Source organism: Hemiscyllium ocellatum, chromosome 32, assembly GCF_020745735.1.
Source record: "Hemiscyllium ocellatum isolate sHemOce1 chromosome 32, sHemOce1.pat.X.cur, whole genome shotgun sequence".
Lineage (NCBI taxonomy): Eukaryota > Metazoa > Chordata > Chondrichthyes > Orectolobiformes > Hemiscylliidae > Hemiscyllium > Hemiscyllium ocellatum.
Genome location: NC_083432.1, coordinates 46,991,976 through 47,010,550, shown reverse-complemented (window position 1 = coordinate 47,010,550; position 18,575 = coordinate 46,991,976). Strand labels below are relative to the sequence as shown.

Below are 18,575 nucleotides of genomic sequence, written 5' to 3'. Positions count from 1 at the left end.
ATCACTTTCCAACTCTGACTTATAGAACCAACTTTCTGCTGTTCCCAACTCACCTGAAATGCTGTTGGCAGCATCTTGTCCTACTGATTTATAACTCTAATTACCCATGACCTACAGCAGCTTAATGCCATACAACACAAACTCTGTCCATAGTTAGCTCTTCTCACATCCTTACTCGTTCTGCAAACACTTCAAAGGCTTTTGCTGATCTGTATTCCTTTAGTTGTCATCCTTCCAATCCACTGTCTGCGGTATTTGACATCTACTTTCTTCTCCACACAGCTGACATAACTTCAAGCAACCCTACTCCCAAGTCTGCTTCATGCAACTGTCTTGCTCCGCACCCTACCCAACATAATTCTTATTGTCAACCAATGCAACCCTTTTCCCAGGCCTGCTTCATGTACATTCAATCAGGTTATGGTTAATTAGCAACTCATCTCCATCTGTTTCCATAATCCACGATTTCCCTATTTAATAAAAATCTAATGATCTGAGTCTTGGAATGGCTTAACTCAAAGCAAAGCTTTTTGAGGGAGAGAGTTCCAGATTCTCTGGCCTGTTTTAACTCTAGATTCACGAGCCTGTGTGTGGAAAAGTGTTTCCTGATTTTGCCTCTAAGTCGCCTAGCTTGGAGTTAAAGATCATGTCTTATTTTGAATTCCTCCACAAAAGGAAACTTTCAATAATCCCAGTGAATCTTTCAATCATTTGAAATATCTTAATACTGAATACCTGTCAAACTTTTAAATTTGAGGGAATATACGCCAAATTCATCCAGTCTGTCTTTTAAGTGCTGGTTTTGTTCTGGTGAATCTGTGGTGTACCTAAGCTTTTTCTGCAGTGTCCAAACTGGAATCCAATAGTCTGTACAATGGAAGCATCATTTCATTACCTTTGACTTCCAAACTCCTTTGGTTAAAAAGGGAACATTCCATTAATCTTCTTAACTACCCTTATGTACAGTATGCTATCTATCACAAATTTGTATTAAAACCCTGCTCCTTTTTTTCTTAATCCCTTGCCATTATGAAAATATTCTGGTCTATCATTTTTTGTTCTAAAGTGGAGACTCTCACTTTCCCACATCGGTTAGCACTGCTGCCTCAAAGAACCACTGACCCAGGTTCGATTCCAGCATCGGGCGACTGTCTGTGTGGAGTTTGCACATTCTCCCCATGTCTGCATGGGTTTCCTCTGGGTGCTCTGGTTTCCTCCCATGATCCAAAGATGTGCAGGTCAGATGAATTGGCCATACTAAATTGCCCATAGTGTTTGGTGCATTAGTCAGGGGTAAATGTAGGGGAATGGGTTTTGGGTTAGTTACACCTTGGAGGGTTGGTGTGGACTTGTTGGGCCGAAGAGCCTGTTTCCATACTGTAGGGAATCTAATCTAAAATTCTATTAGTCATAAATTTGCAAACTCAGTGTATGTGCACCTTTTTCTAACTTCTGCGTACCACCTACATAACATACTTCTAAGTGACCTTGTCAAAATTATATATACCATTTTATTCCTTCATGCAAGCCAGAAGAAAATCTTAGTATGAGCTAAAAATGTGTTGCTGGTTAAAGCACAGCAGGTCAGGCAGCATCCAAGGAACAGGAAATTCGACGTTTCGGGCCAGAGCCCTTCATCAGGAATGAGGCACAAAACATCGAATTTCCTGTTCCTTGGATGCTGCCTAACCTGCTGTGCTTTAACCAGCAACACATTTTCAGCTCTGATCTCCAGCATCTGCAGACCTCACTTTTTACTCGAAAATCTTAGTATATCAAACTGATCATAAAATAAATCCTATATCCCCAATTTCCTGGAGAAGGCAGAACAATGAGTTTATTCTTAAACAAAGCTCATACATATCTGATCGCTGGATACCCTCCTCCTGTGTTATCATTTTGTAATTAGTGAGTTTTGAGAATATTTGTGATCATTTTCAATCAAAAATTCCCCAGTGCCTGATAATCACCTTAAATCCACAAGGGTGTTTCCCTCCATATGATGTTCTTCAACAGAGTAACATAGGCAGCAGCCCTCTCCAATGTGAACATTTAATGTCCCTCCATTATTAATCAAGTCAAGCACGTCTTTAGGTTCTAAAATAACCATTTCACTGTCTCAAAGGTTTCTTATAACGAACTCTTAGTTAGGTATGATTACGTCATCAATTTCTTTGATACTGGTATAATCTCTCTGCTGGTCAAACACAATGCAGCATCTTTTTGCAGCAAAATCATCTTTTCCAAAGATCCTTCGCCTTATCACCTATATCTGTACACCCAGCTGAACCAGACCAGCCACCCCTTCAAAAGCAGAGACATCATAGCTGTAGCCATATCAACAAGCCTTGATCTTCATCTTTGGCTGGTACACTACAGTATCAGTTTTTCACTTAAATACTAACGTTTAAAACTGATGCTAGTATCCTATGGCCTGTGGTGAATGGTCATACAATTGGTGATGCTTTTTTTTTTAAAACTCTTCATATGTGCAGATCATGTACAGACAAGCAGTCTCTTATTGGAAGAATGAGACTCTCAGACTTGCCCAATAATCAATTCTGATCTAGTAGGACAGAATATTGAAAGCAGACATGAAGGGCCACTTTTCCCACTTTTTCTCCAAAGACCCTAACATATCAAAGGAAGGAAGCAACTTGGTATTGCATGGCTCTCCTCAAGTGTGAAGGTGACTCCAGGTTGTAAACTTAAGTGTTCCACATTCTTCTGAATTTGGATTCAATTGAAATGGGAGAACAACACCAAAGAATAAAATGGTTGCTTAACTAGAGACCACTTGGAAATCATTATGGTTTAAAATCATACCCTCATTATGTTTTGGGTCCCAGCCAAGCTTCTGCCCAATGTTCAAGAACAGGTCAACAATAAACTCTTGCATTTCTTCATGAAAATCCGTGTGGGACATTAAGGTAGAAAGTGTCCCCAGATTGCAGCTTAAATCACTCCATACTGTGTAATTTGGCTCATTCACAAAAGCCTCCATGACTTTTAAAACTTCCACTGTGCCAATAATGCCAGCTCGAGCCTGAAAAATACAAAAAAGATAACTCAGTAGATCATTCGTTAAAATCAAAAATTTCATCAGCTGGCTACTGTCAATTGATTGTAACATAGCACATTGTTGCAAAATACTGCAGGGTGAATAATCAAATTTCCAAGAACTCAACTGAAGAAGAAACATATATTTACATAGCACTTTTTGCAATAGCAGAATATCTGAAAAGGTTTCACAGTCAATGAAGACCTGTTAAAATGTTATCATTTCTGTAATAATTAAAATCCAACTATATAGAATTGGCTATTTCACAAACGACAGCCATTACTGGCAGATTCCCATTTGTATTGTGCGGCTTGGCTCGAAGTAACTGATGAAGAGCTTTGCTGCTAATATTGTCAGTTAACTGTGAACAGTGCCAATTGGGATTTAGCAAGTTAAGGACAAATGAATAATGAAATTTCAGCAAAATCTGTACGAGTTTTAAATTGGTTTTATTAAAGAGAATTTGCATCTACATAGTCAATGATGGTATAATGACAACAACTTACAATTATACAACTTTAACATCGAATACCAGCTCAATTTTGAACCCACGTTAGCATTACTGACATTTTGATCCATTAACCCAAATGGATATGCCAGTATCATACAGACCCTGAATTGATATTTCCGAAGTTTGACAAATCTCAGCCTTAATTTGAACTGTGGAGAATGTCAAATTGGCAACTAAATTTGTTTAATCCAAATACATATTTGGGTTACCCAAAAATGCATTAAGAAAACACTGAAAAGACTCAGAATTGGAGTCAATTTCTGTCTGAAATGCAAACCAGCCAAAGAATTATCATTTCAAAATCTGCACATCCAACAGTCACCATCCTCCTGCACTGATGAATCGCCTCTTCTACTAATTGTCCCAGTAAGGATGTAATGTCTACTTAGTGAAGCTACCCTCGTAAAAGTTAATTAAGTAAATAAGGGTTTAAAATTGCCAATCCACTATTTCACTTGTAGTTTTACCAAAGCTGTCAAAAAGCTTAAATGCATTCCATGCCAACGGAGTGTGATTTGATGATGGCTTATCCATTTTTAATGTATAAATATGAACTTGTCAGAGCTCCGCATATTACAGCTGCACCAACTATCACTTTTGGAAATTTAGTTTACAATATTTGCTGTTATTTGAGGAAAGATGGCATTGAAAATATTTACAACAAAATTAGAAAGATTTTATCACACTCAAAACTCATTCATGTATACAGATCAAGTTACAAGATCAAACATATGTCATTTCCTTAGACGTATAGGTTTGATAAAGGATTTGTATTTGTCCTTCATTTGAGCATGCCTTGCTATCAAACTATAAGCCAAATATTCCACATTTGTGTCTGAAAGACAAATTTCAAATAAGTTAACTTCCTTCTTTCTGGAGCAATTCTCCAAATGGATGTTGTAGTGTTCGTAATCTGGACTTGAAGTAAATTCAAGTAATGAGTCTCAAACAAGAGACTCAAGACATTAACTCTGCTTCTCGCTCCATAGATGTTCAAGACCTACTGAGTTTCTCCAACATTTTAATTTCAAGTTCTTTCCATCATGCTGCAACAGAACATTCACATTGTACATTTCATATTCGAAGGATATCCCAAAGCACTTCAGAACTGAAGATCATTCAGTAAGTTTAGATTTTGTGTCAAATCTTTAGTTAAAATTTGATCAATATTGTTGTTTTAAATTCAAAAACAATTTTTTTTCTGACAGCATAGGTTTTATCCTCTTACCCCAGCTTTTGCCTCCTTAACATGGCAAAATCAAACTCAGTGGGTGGCAGTAAATGTAACAGCTGTCTCTGGCAGAGCAGAAAGTCATAATGCTTTGTCACCAGGGCAACTATGAGCATTTTATCTAATGTCTTCCACTGTACCCGTATGCTTTGTATCCATTACAAAAATTTGCTTCATATCCAGGTTGCGAACACTATGACATTCATTTGGACATGAGCCAGAGTTGCTATTTGGTTAACCTGGCAATTATCTCAAACAACTCATCAGTATGCTCGTCACAAGATAGCAATTTAAAACATCTTCTCCATAAGTGAAATAATCACACGATTCAAGTATGCCAAAGTCTTTGAAAAACAAGATACTTCTCCATTTTAGACCTGAAGGCTGTTCCACACAATCAACACGAATAAACAGATTCACCCTTTCAACAGGTAGCAAGGGAAGCAGAGATTTAAACAGAGTGTGGTGTTGGAAAAGGAGAGCAGGTCAGGCAGCATCAGAGGAGCAGGAGAATTGATGTTTCGGGCAAAAGCTCTTTATCAACAACGAGTCTTGTGGGCTGGGGGGGCTGAGAGATAAATGGGAGGGAAGGTAGCCGAGATTGCGATAGGTAGATGAAGGTGAGGGAGAAGGTGATAGGTCGGGGGTTGGGGGGGGGGGGGGGGGGGGGAAGATGGATGGGAAAGGTGATGGACGGGTCAGGAGGGCGGTACAACTTGGAGGCTTGGGACTGGGATAATTGGGGGTTGGGGGAAATGAGGAAACTGTTGAAATCCATACTGATCCCGTGTGGTTGCAGAGTCCCAAGGTAGAATGAGTCATTTTTTCCTCCAGGCGCTGGGTGATCAGATTTGGCGATGGAGGTGACTCAGGAGCTGCATGTCCTTGATGGAATGGGAGGGGGAGTTGAAGTGTTCAGCCATGAGGCAGTGGGGCTGGTTGGTGCGGGTGTCCCAGAGATGTTCTCCGAAACAATCCACAAGTAGGCGTCCTGTCTCCCCAATGTAGAAGAGACCACTACGTTTAGCACCTCTCCAATCTCCACAGGGTCTACACACAACTTCCCATTTCTGTCTTTGACTGGCCCTATTCCTCCCTAGTCATCCTTTTATTCTTCACATACCTATATTGAAAGCTTTAGGGTTTTCCCCTTTATTCTACCTGCTAAAGACTCCTCATGCTCCCTCCTTGGTCTTAACACTCTCTTTAAATCCTTCCTCGCTAATTTGTAACTCTCCATTGCCTCATCTGAACCATCTGGCCTCAACGTAACATCAGGCACCCTCTTCCAGTTAACAAGAGATATAATTTCTTTAGTAAACCACAGTTCCCTTATCTTATCACTTCCCCCCTGCCTGACAGGGACATACTTATCAAGGACATGCAATATCTGCTCCTTAAACCAGTTCCATATTTTGACTGTACCTATCCCCTGCATTTTGCTATCCCATTCTATGCCTCCTAAGTCTTGCCTAATCGCATTATAATTCCCCTTCCCCCATCTATAACTCTTGCCCTGTGGCATGTACCTATCCCTTTCCATCACTAAACTAAATGCAATCAAATTATGGTCACTCTCTCCAAAGTGCTCACTTACCACTAAATCAAACACCTGGCCTGGTTCATTATCAAGTACCAGATCCAGTGTGACCTCCTGTCTTGTCTGCCCTTCGACATACTGTGTCAGGAAATCCTCCTGTACACACTGGACAAAAACTGAGCCATCCGACGAACCAGAGCTATAACATTTCCAGTCAATGTTGGGGAAGTTAAAGTCCCTTATAATGACCACGCTGTTCCTTTCACTCCTGCCCAGAATCATTTTGCCAATGCTCTCCTCTACATTCCTGGAACTTTGCGGAGGCCTATAAAAAAATCTCCCAGCAGTGTGACCTCTCCTCTCCTGTTTCTAACCTCAGCCCATACCACCTCAGTAGACGGGTCCTCGTCAAAAGTTCTTTCAGCCATTATATTGTCCTTGACTAACAAAACCACACCTCCCCAATAAATATGGAATTTGTGGTAGCGACTTCCAGCAATCAATTCAATTATCCCAATATTTAGCTGAAGGCAACTGTACCTGGATAAGCAGTTTGATAACACAGGATCAGAGACTGTGGTGATGTAGACCGTGACATTACTGAACTGTTGGAAACTAACCCTATGATTCCATGTGACTGAGTACGGATGAAGCCCTCGGATGTATTCCTGGGTGATTTCGAAGGTCATTGTTTAGGTAGAAAACAATGCATCACCATGAATGTCCCAGTGTGAAGTAATGAATAAGATTTACATCAAAACAAGGTATTCCCAAGAAGCTGGACTAGAGAAGAAAAACAACCCTTTCCACGAACTTGACATTACATTATGCACATCCAATGTGTAGGATAGTTACATTCAGTGGATGCATATGACACTGTGCTGTCAGTTGGATTAACAATTACAGGGGTGTAGAGATGTTAAAGGATTTGACAGCTGTTTGGTAATTGCAGAGTAGCAGTTCGCAAATCAAACAGAATTATCCATTAGATTATCAGATTAAATTTGAGGTCATCACAGTGATACTGTGTAATGCAAACATCATGAGATTATGGGAGGACCTAGAAAAACTTGGCTGGATCTTGAATAGTCCATTCAGCAGTGGTCAAAGAACAAGAAACATTCAAGCTTTTGAATTGTTAAAGAGAAGGGCCATAAAGGTAATTTCTATGCCAGATCACTGTTCTAAAGATTTGTCTGTAAAACTTGCATTTTTCAGCACTGAACAGACATAAATTAAATGAAATAGAAAATTCATCTCCAATACTACAAGTTAGACCATAACTGCATGTTAAGAAGAAATGCGTAAAAGTCCAGCTAAAAGGAATAAGTTCAGAACAGAAGACAGGAATACTACCTCTCACAAGACTGATTAATATCTGAAAATACGCAGGCAGGACAATGGAAACAAAACAAAAAGACAATCTGAAGTTGGGAACAGGGCTCTTTAAGTTTATAATCATAGGTCCTGCATTCCCTGCCAAATTTGGTAAAGTGGAGTTGGACTCCCAAAGGTTCTTTAGTAGAACCTGCCTTAAAAGCTGGAGCGTGAAATAATACTCAGTGACTAAATGTTTAATTTAGATGTCCAAAAGGAAACATAAAATACAAATATTTTATCAAGATAGGATCATTTTCTTTTAGATTCTCAACATCAAGTCTAACGACCCAGTTATTGTGATCCATTATGTTATTGAATATTTATTGTAGGCTTTAAGTACGTAAGCACTGAATGGTTTAATCTAAATCATATGAATTTAAGAAATGAGTAGGCCAGTTGACACTTGGAGTCTGTTCTGCTATTTGTTACGATTATAGTTGAACCACAACCTCAAGTCTACTTTTTCTACCCAATCCCCATATTCCTTGACTGTCCGAGTTCAAAAAGCTTGAAGTGTAACTTTTTAAGATTGAAAATATTACAAATATTTAAAATGTGATTTTGCTTGAAAATCACATCTTGCAGAAAGGAAAAAGGAGTCATTTAAAATATCAAGGTGGCCTTGTCATTTCTAGATCATGACCGATCATCTCTCAATGCCGTTTCCTACACTATTTCCATATCCTTAAATGACGTTGGTTTCCAGAAACCTATTGATTTCTGCCTGGAGACCACGCAATAACTGAGCTTCCATAGCTTTCGGGTTTAGAATTCAAACAAATTCACCAATGATTATGAATTTCTTCACTCAGTCTTATGTGGTCTGCTCTTGTCTTGGGGATTTTATTTGCTGATTCTACAATCACCAGATATAGAAAGCATCCTATCGATAGTCCCCAGCATGCCCTTTAAGAATTTTTTTTAAGTTTCAGTGAGATCACCTGTCATACTTCGAAAATCGAGAGAATAGATTCCATTTCCTCAATCTCTGCTCTGAAGACAATCTGCCCAATTGAGGAATTTACTTAGTGAACCTCCTTTGCACTCTTGCTATTGCAAGCATATCCTTCCTTAAGATAGTAGACAAAAACTGTACATAGAATTCCAGATGAGGTCTCGCCAAGACTCTACACAACTTTAGCAAGCCAACTTTACTTCCACAAACAACTTATTTGAAATGAATGCCAGTGTCATATCTACCTTTCTAATTGCCTAACCTTCAGTGACTCATGGAAAAGAATAACCAGATCCTTTAGGACACTTGCACTTCTCAACTTCTTGCTATTTAAAAAAACATTCTGTCTTTGTTTTTCTACCAAAAGTGAATAATGTCACACTTATTTATAATCCAGTAGATACATTAATAAGTTGTTAATTTTTTCAACCTTAATATATCACAAGAGAGAAAAATCTGGAGATTAAATGCTTGCCTCTCAAAGTAAAAAATATTAAACTGCCTTTTTTTGCTGTTGTCTGTACTGGACATGTCAAAAGGTTTAGCATCGTTACAAGTTGTAAGCAAATTCTTGCAGTCTTTTTCTGCTTTCTGTCCAAGAGAAGGAAAACTAAATTTTACAACTTCTAAAACATGCTAAAGAAATCACAAAATACATGCATATTCTCTACAGAAAACTTAGGAACCTGAGAGAAACACTCAGCTTCCTTTATATTGACTAGAGTGACCTCATGTCTTACATCATGTAAACAAATAGCCTAAAAACTTTAAGTTTTGATACTTTGAAATGGAGGCATTTAGTGTGAATCTTCATTTATTTATTTATATGAATAAATTATTACTATAGGTTAAAATTTCTTCATGACATGCTAAATTCCTAATACTGGCAGCTCAATTATTAATCTAACACTATAGACATTATTATTCAATGCAATGGAACCAAATCTTTCCAGCTTGTTGGCAGGAAGGCTGGCAATGTTATTTCTTGCTACATCAAGAGTGGATCCCTATATCCCATTTCTGTCATGGAATATTGTCAACAGTGGGAAACTCGGTGGGGTGGCCGCCCACTGGACAGGTGAAAAATCCAGAAGTGATCTGTTAAGAAACGATTGCTTCCCCAGATAAGCACTACTGCAGCACAATTACACCCTGGTCTCCTTCCTGCTACAACACTTGATCACAGTAGTCACTGCTGGGGATGGTGGGGCTGAGGCTAATGAGCTTCTTGACCCCTACTTGAGCAGAAGCCTGATAACTGGCCACGACACACAAAACACCATCACAGAGGCTACCACCCATTGAAGTGGTGCAACTTCAGTTTCCATAGAAAATTTCAAACCATAGGGAGATCATCACGATTAACATAACAGCTGAACTTGAACAACATAACCTACAGAAAGCCACGTAGGATCAAATTATTACTTGAATCAAACAATTGAATCAAACTTGAATCAATCAAACAACAGAGCACTCAGACTACTCAAATTACTTCATTTGAATTTATGACTTACCCCCAGCTATTCTTCTCTATGTGTAAAGAACCTGAACCACATGGATATTCAGAATCAATTTGTAATTGTTCAACTTTTTCAGAAGTGAATTTTGATCACAAAACAGATTATTTTGAAGTAATTTATATCTTTGGGCTTCTGTAAGAAATGCTTCACAAATCTCCTGTAGCTCAGAATCACACAAGTTTTCAATAACACAAACAGCATATTCTACTATGGCTGTTTTCCAACTCACTTCCCACTTACCAGTGAAAACAAGTCATTTTGAAGCCCTAGCCGGTCTACAGGAGGGAGTGTAAGGTTCCGGATACTTGGTAGTAAACTCTCGAGCATTGTTGGACTGTACTGAATGCGGCAAAATCCCACAGTTCCTGGGTTCAACTAAAGTTAAAAAAAACACAAAACATGATTCATGCACACTCATATGGAGATCTTGATGTACATCTATTCACTTGCTTAGAACATCCATTCTGGAGTCAGCAGTGCACTTCATTAGATAGATTTATATAAAACTACCCGGACCAGTATAAGTGATACCTAGTGAATGCATGCATCGTTTGAATAATATCAATCGAATCGAATCAAATCACTAAATTCTGAAATAAAACAGCTAAGTTACTTCAGGTGTTCTGAAAATGTCAACGTAATAGCACCACCTCTCATGTTTTATGCTCTCAGTCCCATCAATTGACTTCAAATGGCTCTGTGGGAAAGAGGCTTTGCTCAGTTTGGAAACTGTGGAAAATGAATGAACATTACTCAAGTAGACTTCATATATATAGATCACACCAGATTACTCTAGTTTCAAACTTATAGATTTAAATGACATAAGCTTTAAGTAGGTGCGCATCCATTAACGTTCAGCTGTACCAAGATGACTACTCAAATCCCAGTAAAAGAGAGGAATGAGACCCTTGGGCAGAGGCGGGAGGAAAAAACCCTTTTTTAAAACTCAATTTAATTCCAATGCGAATAGAGAAGGGAACCTGACCCGAATGACTGGTTTCAAAATCTTTAGAAGAATCTGTTACAACGGCAGTATGAGTTCTGCAATAGTTGTATCCCCACTCATTGAACAGAAGTTTGGGAATGACCAGATTTATAGATGAGCTAGCCATCAAGATCAGAACTATGGAAGTAGTTATCCCTTTTAATTAACCGTTCTCTTCACTGTCTCAGTTTATACACACACATTAATAGACTATTATGTTTAGTTGATTATCAACAACTAATGGATGGATTTATGCATTGGTTGGGCTACAAAATATTCAGATTCATCTGTAAATATGAAGTTGTGCAACAACTGTTTTGGAGACCATGCAATGCAAATCATGTCTCCTGGCCCTACTTCAGTTTTTCCCCTCAATAGCTCTGAGGAGAATATGTGGGGATCATGAACACCTCAATCGTATATATTACGCCTCTTGTATGTGAAATTCCTTGTACATTTTATAAATGATTATTCTAGATTTGTCAGATTTTGTAATTGTGTCGAATATACATTATTTGAGTAACAACAGCCATAAATTGAAGTGCAGCACTGAATAATACAAACAAGGAGTAAAGTATTGTGCTAGATTATAGCTAGCTTGATGAAGGCAAAGCAAGTTACAACAAAGTTAGGCATTTAATTCTCAAGTATAAGTAAGGCCATGAGCTTGAAGGAGCCAATGCTCAAAGCCAGATTAATCAGCTGGATCTGAGCACCTCTGATAGGAATACTGGATAGCCAACAGAAGATTTTGGTTTGAAAGGATTTGTACATTTGGGTGCAACCCTCATGTGCACACACAAATCAGCTCAGAACTATAAACGTAACTGTTTGCTGCTCTTTTTTTTAAAAAATAGATCAGCGCACCATAAAAATGGGATTTTAGACTGTTGCCAGATTTTCACCAACAGAACTGGGAAGATAGGCGATCTCATAATATGTTTAAAGCTAAAGTTAAGACCAATGATCTCTTCATACATGTGGTTTTTAAACTTGTATCTCTCCATTATCTATAACCAAATTATTACATATCGCAACAGATCAGTTTCTGATCCCAAGATAAATCAGTTAATGACAACCCTGCTTAAAAATAAAGTAGTTTAATTTTACCAGAAAATTAAGATCCCAACTAATACCTAAAATCCCAAATGCACTCCTTCTATTGAAGGACAACATTAGTAAGCCTATTTGACATTTCACCAAATTTCATCCAAATAAATAACATATTATGGCTGTCAACAAACTCATGAAGCAAACTAGCTTGACATACATTTATATAAAAAAAAAGGACTTTGGATATGCACTGAGCAGATGTTAAAATTGTACCGACATTGGTTTGGCCGCATTTAGAATACTGTCCACAGTTCTGATCGCCACATTACCAAAAGGATGTGGACGCTTTGGAGAGGGTGCAGAGAAGGTTTATGAGAATGTTGACTGGTATGGAAGGTGCTAGCTATGAAGAGAGGTCGAGTAGGTTAGGTTTATTTTCACTAGAACAAAAAAAGATTGAGGGGGGACCTGATTGAGTTTTACAAAATCATGAAGGGCATAGACAGGGTGGATAGAGACAAGCTTTTTCCCCAGGGTGAAGGATTCAATAATGAGAGGTCATGCTTTCAAGGTGAGGGGTGAAAAGTTTAAGGGGGGGAACACACGACAAGTACTTCACACAGAGGGTGGTGGGCGTTTGGAACGCGTTGCCAGCAGAGGTGGTAGAGACAGGCATCGTAGATTTATTTAAGATGCGTCTGGACAGATGCACGAGTAGGTGGGGAGCAAAGGATACAAATGCTTAGGAATTGACTGACAGGTTTAGACAGTATATTTGGATTGGCTCAGGCTTGGAGGGCTGAAGGACCTGTACGTGGGCTGTAGATTTTCTTTGTTCTCTTTGTTCTTAAGCTATACAATATATTTTTGAAAGTCCATTTGGCCGTAGCTGGAGAGTTGGCAAAGTTTAGAGGATAGAGCACCACCTACTTATTTACTGTTTCTAACGACTTGAGCATTGTGATCTCAGATGCAATAGATGAAGAATGAGTACAACTGAGACAAAAAGACAGAAACAGACAAGGAGTGGAGGAGTAAAATATGATGACAGGGAGAGGCAAAAGACAACAAACCAATATAATAAAAAAAAGGGGAGAAAAATTACATAAAGGGGACATGCAGATTGGAAAAGGAAGTGAGCAAAGGGTCTGAGAGAGAGCAAATACATGAGTGTGAACGAACAGGATCAGAGGATGTGGAGGCAGGGAAGGTGGGAGAGGAAGGGAAGAACGGGATGAGGGGAAGGGGAGGGAAGAAAGGGAGAAGAGTATACAAGAGAGTCAAGGTTCAAGAGAGGAAGGGTGTCACAGCAACATAGAAAGAAAGACATAAATAGGCGCACACAGAAAGAGGTGGATGCAGATGTCCAAAGAGAGGCACATGAATGGTTGGAAAGGCCAAGATTTATATTCTGAATTAACAGGCTTTATAATTTTGTAGGATGAATTTAAGATGTAGCGAAAGAAGCAAACTACAAAGCTGAAAGAAGAATGCAAATACAATAATTGACAAAATGCGAAGGGTAATTACATTCTAAAATAAGCAATACTTGGGAAGTTTACGATCATATACTGTGTATCGTCTATACTCAATGTCCAATTTAAGACTGTCAAATTATTCCTCTGGCAGCATAGTTTCTTATTCATTATGTTCACCTAATCTTTCAAAATCTAAAGGGATGTATGTCTTTCTTGCCAAGAATTTGTACGACTTGTAGTTGACATCCAAGAAGATGGAGTCTACAATCAGCCATTTAAATGGTGATTAAATTTTAAGAGATTCCACAAGAGAAAGATTGAGAATAAACAAATAACCTTTCTACCTGTTCATTTATGTTCATTTAAGCGGGCATTGGATAGGCATTTGGAAGTTATTGGGCTAGTATAGGTTAGGTAGGACTCGGTCGGCGCAACATCGAGGGCCGAAGGGCCTGTACTGCGCTGTATCCTTCTATGTTCTATGTACCTGTGCTGTGCCTTGTAAGAGCCAGGTAGTCTCTGCACACACAGCTCCTTAAGTGGCTCTATCAACAATAGAACCTTGTGGTGCAGGGGACTTAAAATACTTTCACACTGTGATTAAGAGTAAAAAGTACTGGACATACCCATCATGTCACTGTCTGTAAAGAGAAAACGATTAAAACACAACTGAAAATTTCACCCAACCTTTTTACTTCACAGATGTTGACTGCCTTGCTTGCCATATCCAGCATTTGCTAAAGTTTTAAAAAAGATTTCTACAACTTTTAATATGTGTTTTTACTTCTTTCTCAACTCTTCTACAGCAGAGGACATTAAAGAACAATCGACAAGAAGAATTGTAGATGTAGGGCTGACACACTGTTGGACAAATTCCAAACATGCATAGTGATTTCTATCAGGAAAAAAAAACAAATGGAGATGAAATCTCAACTCAAGAGGCCAGAATCTGAAACCCAGTTGGTATAATTTTATATTTTGTCTTTTAAAAAAAAATAGAAGTAGTAAAACCCTAAATTGCTGGAAGTTCCTCTTTTTGAAAGGAATTTCTTTTGTTCAGTGCTGCTTATCTACAGTTATGCCAGCTCTCCAGTCAGTACATTTCCCAAACCAACAAATGATTAAGATCAAACTGACAGTTTCCTGACAATTGGATTTACGAACTCCAAAGAGCAGCACACTGGGATTCCAAAGCACTGCACCAAAGAACTACTGACAAAGAATTCTGCACCAAATCAGAATCCCTTCAAATAAAGACAATAGTGGAAGCTGAACCTCAACAGTTTGGAAGCAGGGTGTTAAGTTAATTATTTAGTTTTTCTCATGTACCTTAAAACTAATTAACGAGCAATGCTGGATGAGGCCTCAGAGTAGACTGCCTGCTCACCATTTTGTCTGGACCCTAAAAGGTAGATCAAAAGTCTATTTAACTGAAAGATAGAAAGAATACATAGCCTAATCTACTTGTGAAGCTCTCCGGTGACCTACCTTTATCCATTGGTGCGCTTTCACATTCTTCACAGTGATAGTCGTCTCTGGCTGGTCCAGTAACACCTTCATACTATCACAGCTTACATCTTCACTGGTGCAGATACTAATAGGGACCATCCAGTGAGGACAGTCACTACCTGGGAAACATAGGAGAGGTGTACTTATACATGTATGGATTTAAGTAGTAGAGCCCTGTGAAGACTGACTCCATTTTCCCTCCATGGACAGACGCAGGCACAGAATGCATGTCATTTATAAGAAATAAAACAAAGTTCCCAGACAGCTTTGAGGCTAGGTGCACTGACTGCTGTGGCACAGGACTCCTCCTTCCTTCCCAGAAAATCTAAATTTGATCAATGGCTCAGATGAATTTTACAATGCAGCAGGGTCGCTAAAAGGTGTGCTAGGATTTGATCTTGCAGTCCCAGGGAAGTGGGATGGGGAAAATTGAGTAAAGCATTTAAAATCTTGATCACCATCCAATAGAATACTTGCACATATGTATCAGGCCATTAAGTTCTTTGTGGAACCAAACTCAAATGAGGAGTACTCAAGTGTAGTCCTTGTCACCGCTTGTGCCCCCGAGAGCTCTACTCCAGCATCAGTCGGAAGAGGAAGACATAAATGAAATAAAATAGATATGGATTTAAAACTAATCTTTTTGGGCTCCACTCTCCAGTTTGTGACAGATGAGTATAATTGAATGATAAACATGCTACTGATCCTTTCAGCATTTTCAAAAAGACCAAAATGTCATCAACAACTGTAGACATTAAAAAATTAAATTTCAACCAATCATTTTACTCCCTTTTTACAGGCTTTCTACACTCCCCGCTCTCCAAATTCAGTTCAATAGTTCTTCCATGGTATTAATTTGGTCTATTTGAACTGAATCATTAGTTTTTAAAAGCCAGGATGACTTACTCAATGATGTCATCAATAAGGTGAGCCCCTAAAAAGGGGGCTCTTAATTCCCCCGCCAACTCTATGACTCAATCCAGCTATAACAAAGGAGAAAGGATAATGCCTATTCTATTAGTTATGACAAAGCCACCAGAAAGGTTAATAAACGTATACCAATGAAATATGTGAAGGAATAAGAAAATTGAGATTTCAGCTAGATAGGACTTTTGAATGGTTATGGTTTCAAGAATGATAACAATGACTTAGAAATTTTACATGCTGTGAAGTGGCTAATTTAACTGTTTCACATAAAAGTAAATTGCCTGCATGTGAATTTGAAATAATATAGCTAAGTGCTCAATATCCACAACAGGTTACCCACTGGAAAGATTTTGGGAGCGACGAGCTCTTTCACACATTAGAACAAAACAGAAAGGCGGAGTAGGCCATTTCACCCCTTTAGCCTGCTCTGACACTTAAGATCATGGCTGATCTGATCCTGACGACAACTCCATTTTGCTGCCTGTTCCCCATAACCTTTGAGTGCCTGCAGTTCGGACTATCTGAAGAATCTGCCTATCATGATTCAGCTTCCACAACTCTGAGGTACAGAACTTCAAGAGAATTTCCTCATTAGTTCCATTTACATGGATACCTCTTTTTGTGAAACAAATGAGTTTGAGGCACTTGGTCCAAGTCTCTGTAATCTCTTAATATTCCATTAATAATTCCCCAGTCCAATGTCCTAAGGCATCACAATTAACTTTTGATACTCACTTCATTCTTGTACACCTGGCAAAGCTGTTATTTCTTGCTACTTAACTCAATTTATTTCCTTCCTCTTTTAAAGTCACATTTTTTCCAAGAATTTTATGAATTGTTTAGCCTTTAATTAATCTTTATAATACTGTACCCCTTCTCTTCCAAATTATTATCTTTAACCTCCTCTATCATGAATGGTTCATCTTTCTTCTAAAACATATCTTTCTCAAAGAAGGAAACAAAAAAAAGAGAGAAGAGACTGGGAGCAGTTGCCTGTATGGTTGGATTGCTGCAGATTCCCAGCATCTTTTGAAAAGTCTTAAATTTTGAAGGACAGGAGAACAGCACAAAGGAATGTTGCTCCAAAAAACTGATTCAATCTGCTACAATACTTAACTAACTAGAGGAGGACTTCAAATTACAATCAAATTCTGATTCATAAAGAAAAACCAGCTGTGCCACTAATCATTTTGAATTAAGAACAATACTTTTTTTTTGGAAAAATCCTTCATAGGATTCATCTTGGACTGTGCCACCACAACAGTCAACTCATAACAGTTTAGAGCTTTTGGTCACTGCCAAATATTTAAAAGACAGAGGCATATGAGGCACACAGTCTTCATCAATCCCTGACCTGTGCTGTTGTGATGCCAGTACCATCATTTTTTTAAAAATTGATCGTTTGTCTGACTGCAAGTTAAACAAATGATTACGTATAGTAAAATGGTTTTGCACAGATTGACTTATCTCTGAAGTAAAATGTTCAAAGGTGACTGTTTACCATTTAAATCAGTTCACAGCCAAAATAATTCACCTACATGAGTGAAACCTGGTGAAATGTTTATTTTCTGATACTTGGCAATTTAAAAAAAATCTTACTGATAAATATAACAAATAATAACTAGTTGCATTCATTTCATCCCCTCCCAATTTTCTGATTTTCCTGGAAACTGAATCGTGTTACAAGATTATTCACAAGTTTTGGTTGCCAACTAGCTCCTCACCCCACAGGCTTGATCATCCACAATTTAAGCATTAATAGCCAGCAGAGAATCTGACCACATGAAGAATCAAAGCAGAGGCACAGTGTTCATCCACATCTAATAATACAGTGGTTACAGATGGAAATATTTCTTGCTCCCCTTCCTTACTCAAGAATAGAATGTTCAATTGCAGTAGCCTGAGTATTTCAGTCGAGATCATCTAATTTAGCACAGACCAGTAATGAGGTATGGGTGATCCTACAAATTCCTCCAAGGTGTTTCCCCTGTGGTCGAGCTGGATGAGACATTTTATTTGTTTATACTCCTACTGTCTTTACATACTCAAAGAATCTCTAAAGGGTCACTGGAACTGAAACATTAACTCTGCTTTCTCTCCACAGATATTGCCAGACTTGCTGAGTTTTTCCTACAATTTAATTTTTATTTCTTAAACTGGTTTCTCTTCCCAATCTTGCACTGGAAGCCCCCATCCTTGATCCCATTTTCTACTTTTTATTTAAATGCAACCCTCAGCATATCACCTGAAACATAATTTTCCACACGGATGCCAATGGCACCCAACTTTACTTAACCGCAATCTCTGCTGATCCCTTTACTGCCTTGGTATTGTCAAGACTGCTTATGCAACATCCAGCCCTGAAAGTTTCCTTCAATTTAATGTTGGAGAGACTGAAGCCTTCCCTTTGGCCATTAACTCCTCT

At 38.5% G+C, this 18,575-nt stretch overlaps 1 protein-coding gene across 2 annotated transcripts in view; it reads right to left on the bottom strand.

Moving 5' to 3' along the window:
* The window catches only part of npepps (aminopeptidase puromycin sensitive), a 209,027-nt gene that overhangs the window by 34,127 nt on the left and 156,325 nt on the right, over positions 1–18,575 (bottom strand). For both annotated transcript variants that reach the window (XR_009646443.1, XM_060848704.1), the window contains exons 15-17: positions 15,203–15,342; positions 10,439–10,573; positions 2,827–3,046 (exon numbers count right to left, since the gene is read on the bottom strand). Coding sequence is in view for 1 of the 2 variants with exons in the window: in XM_060848704.1 (XP_060704687.1) it covers positions 2,827–3,046; positions 10,439–10,573; positions 15,203–15,342 (495 nt within the window). In the remaining variant the exon portion in view is untranslated. The remainder of the gene's footprint in view (positions 1–2,826; positions 3,047–10,438; positions 10,574–15,202; positions 15,343–18,575) is intronic.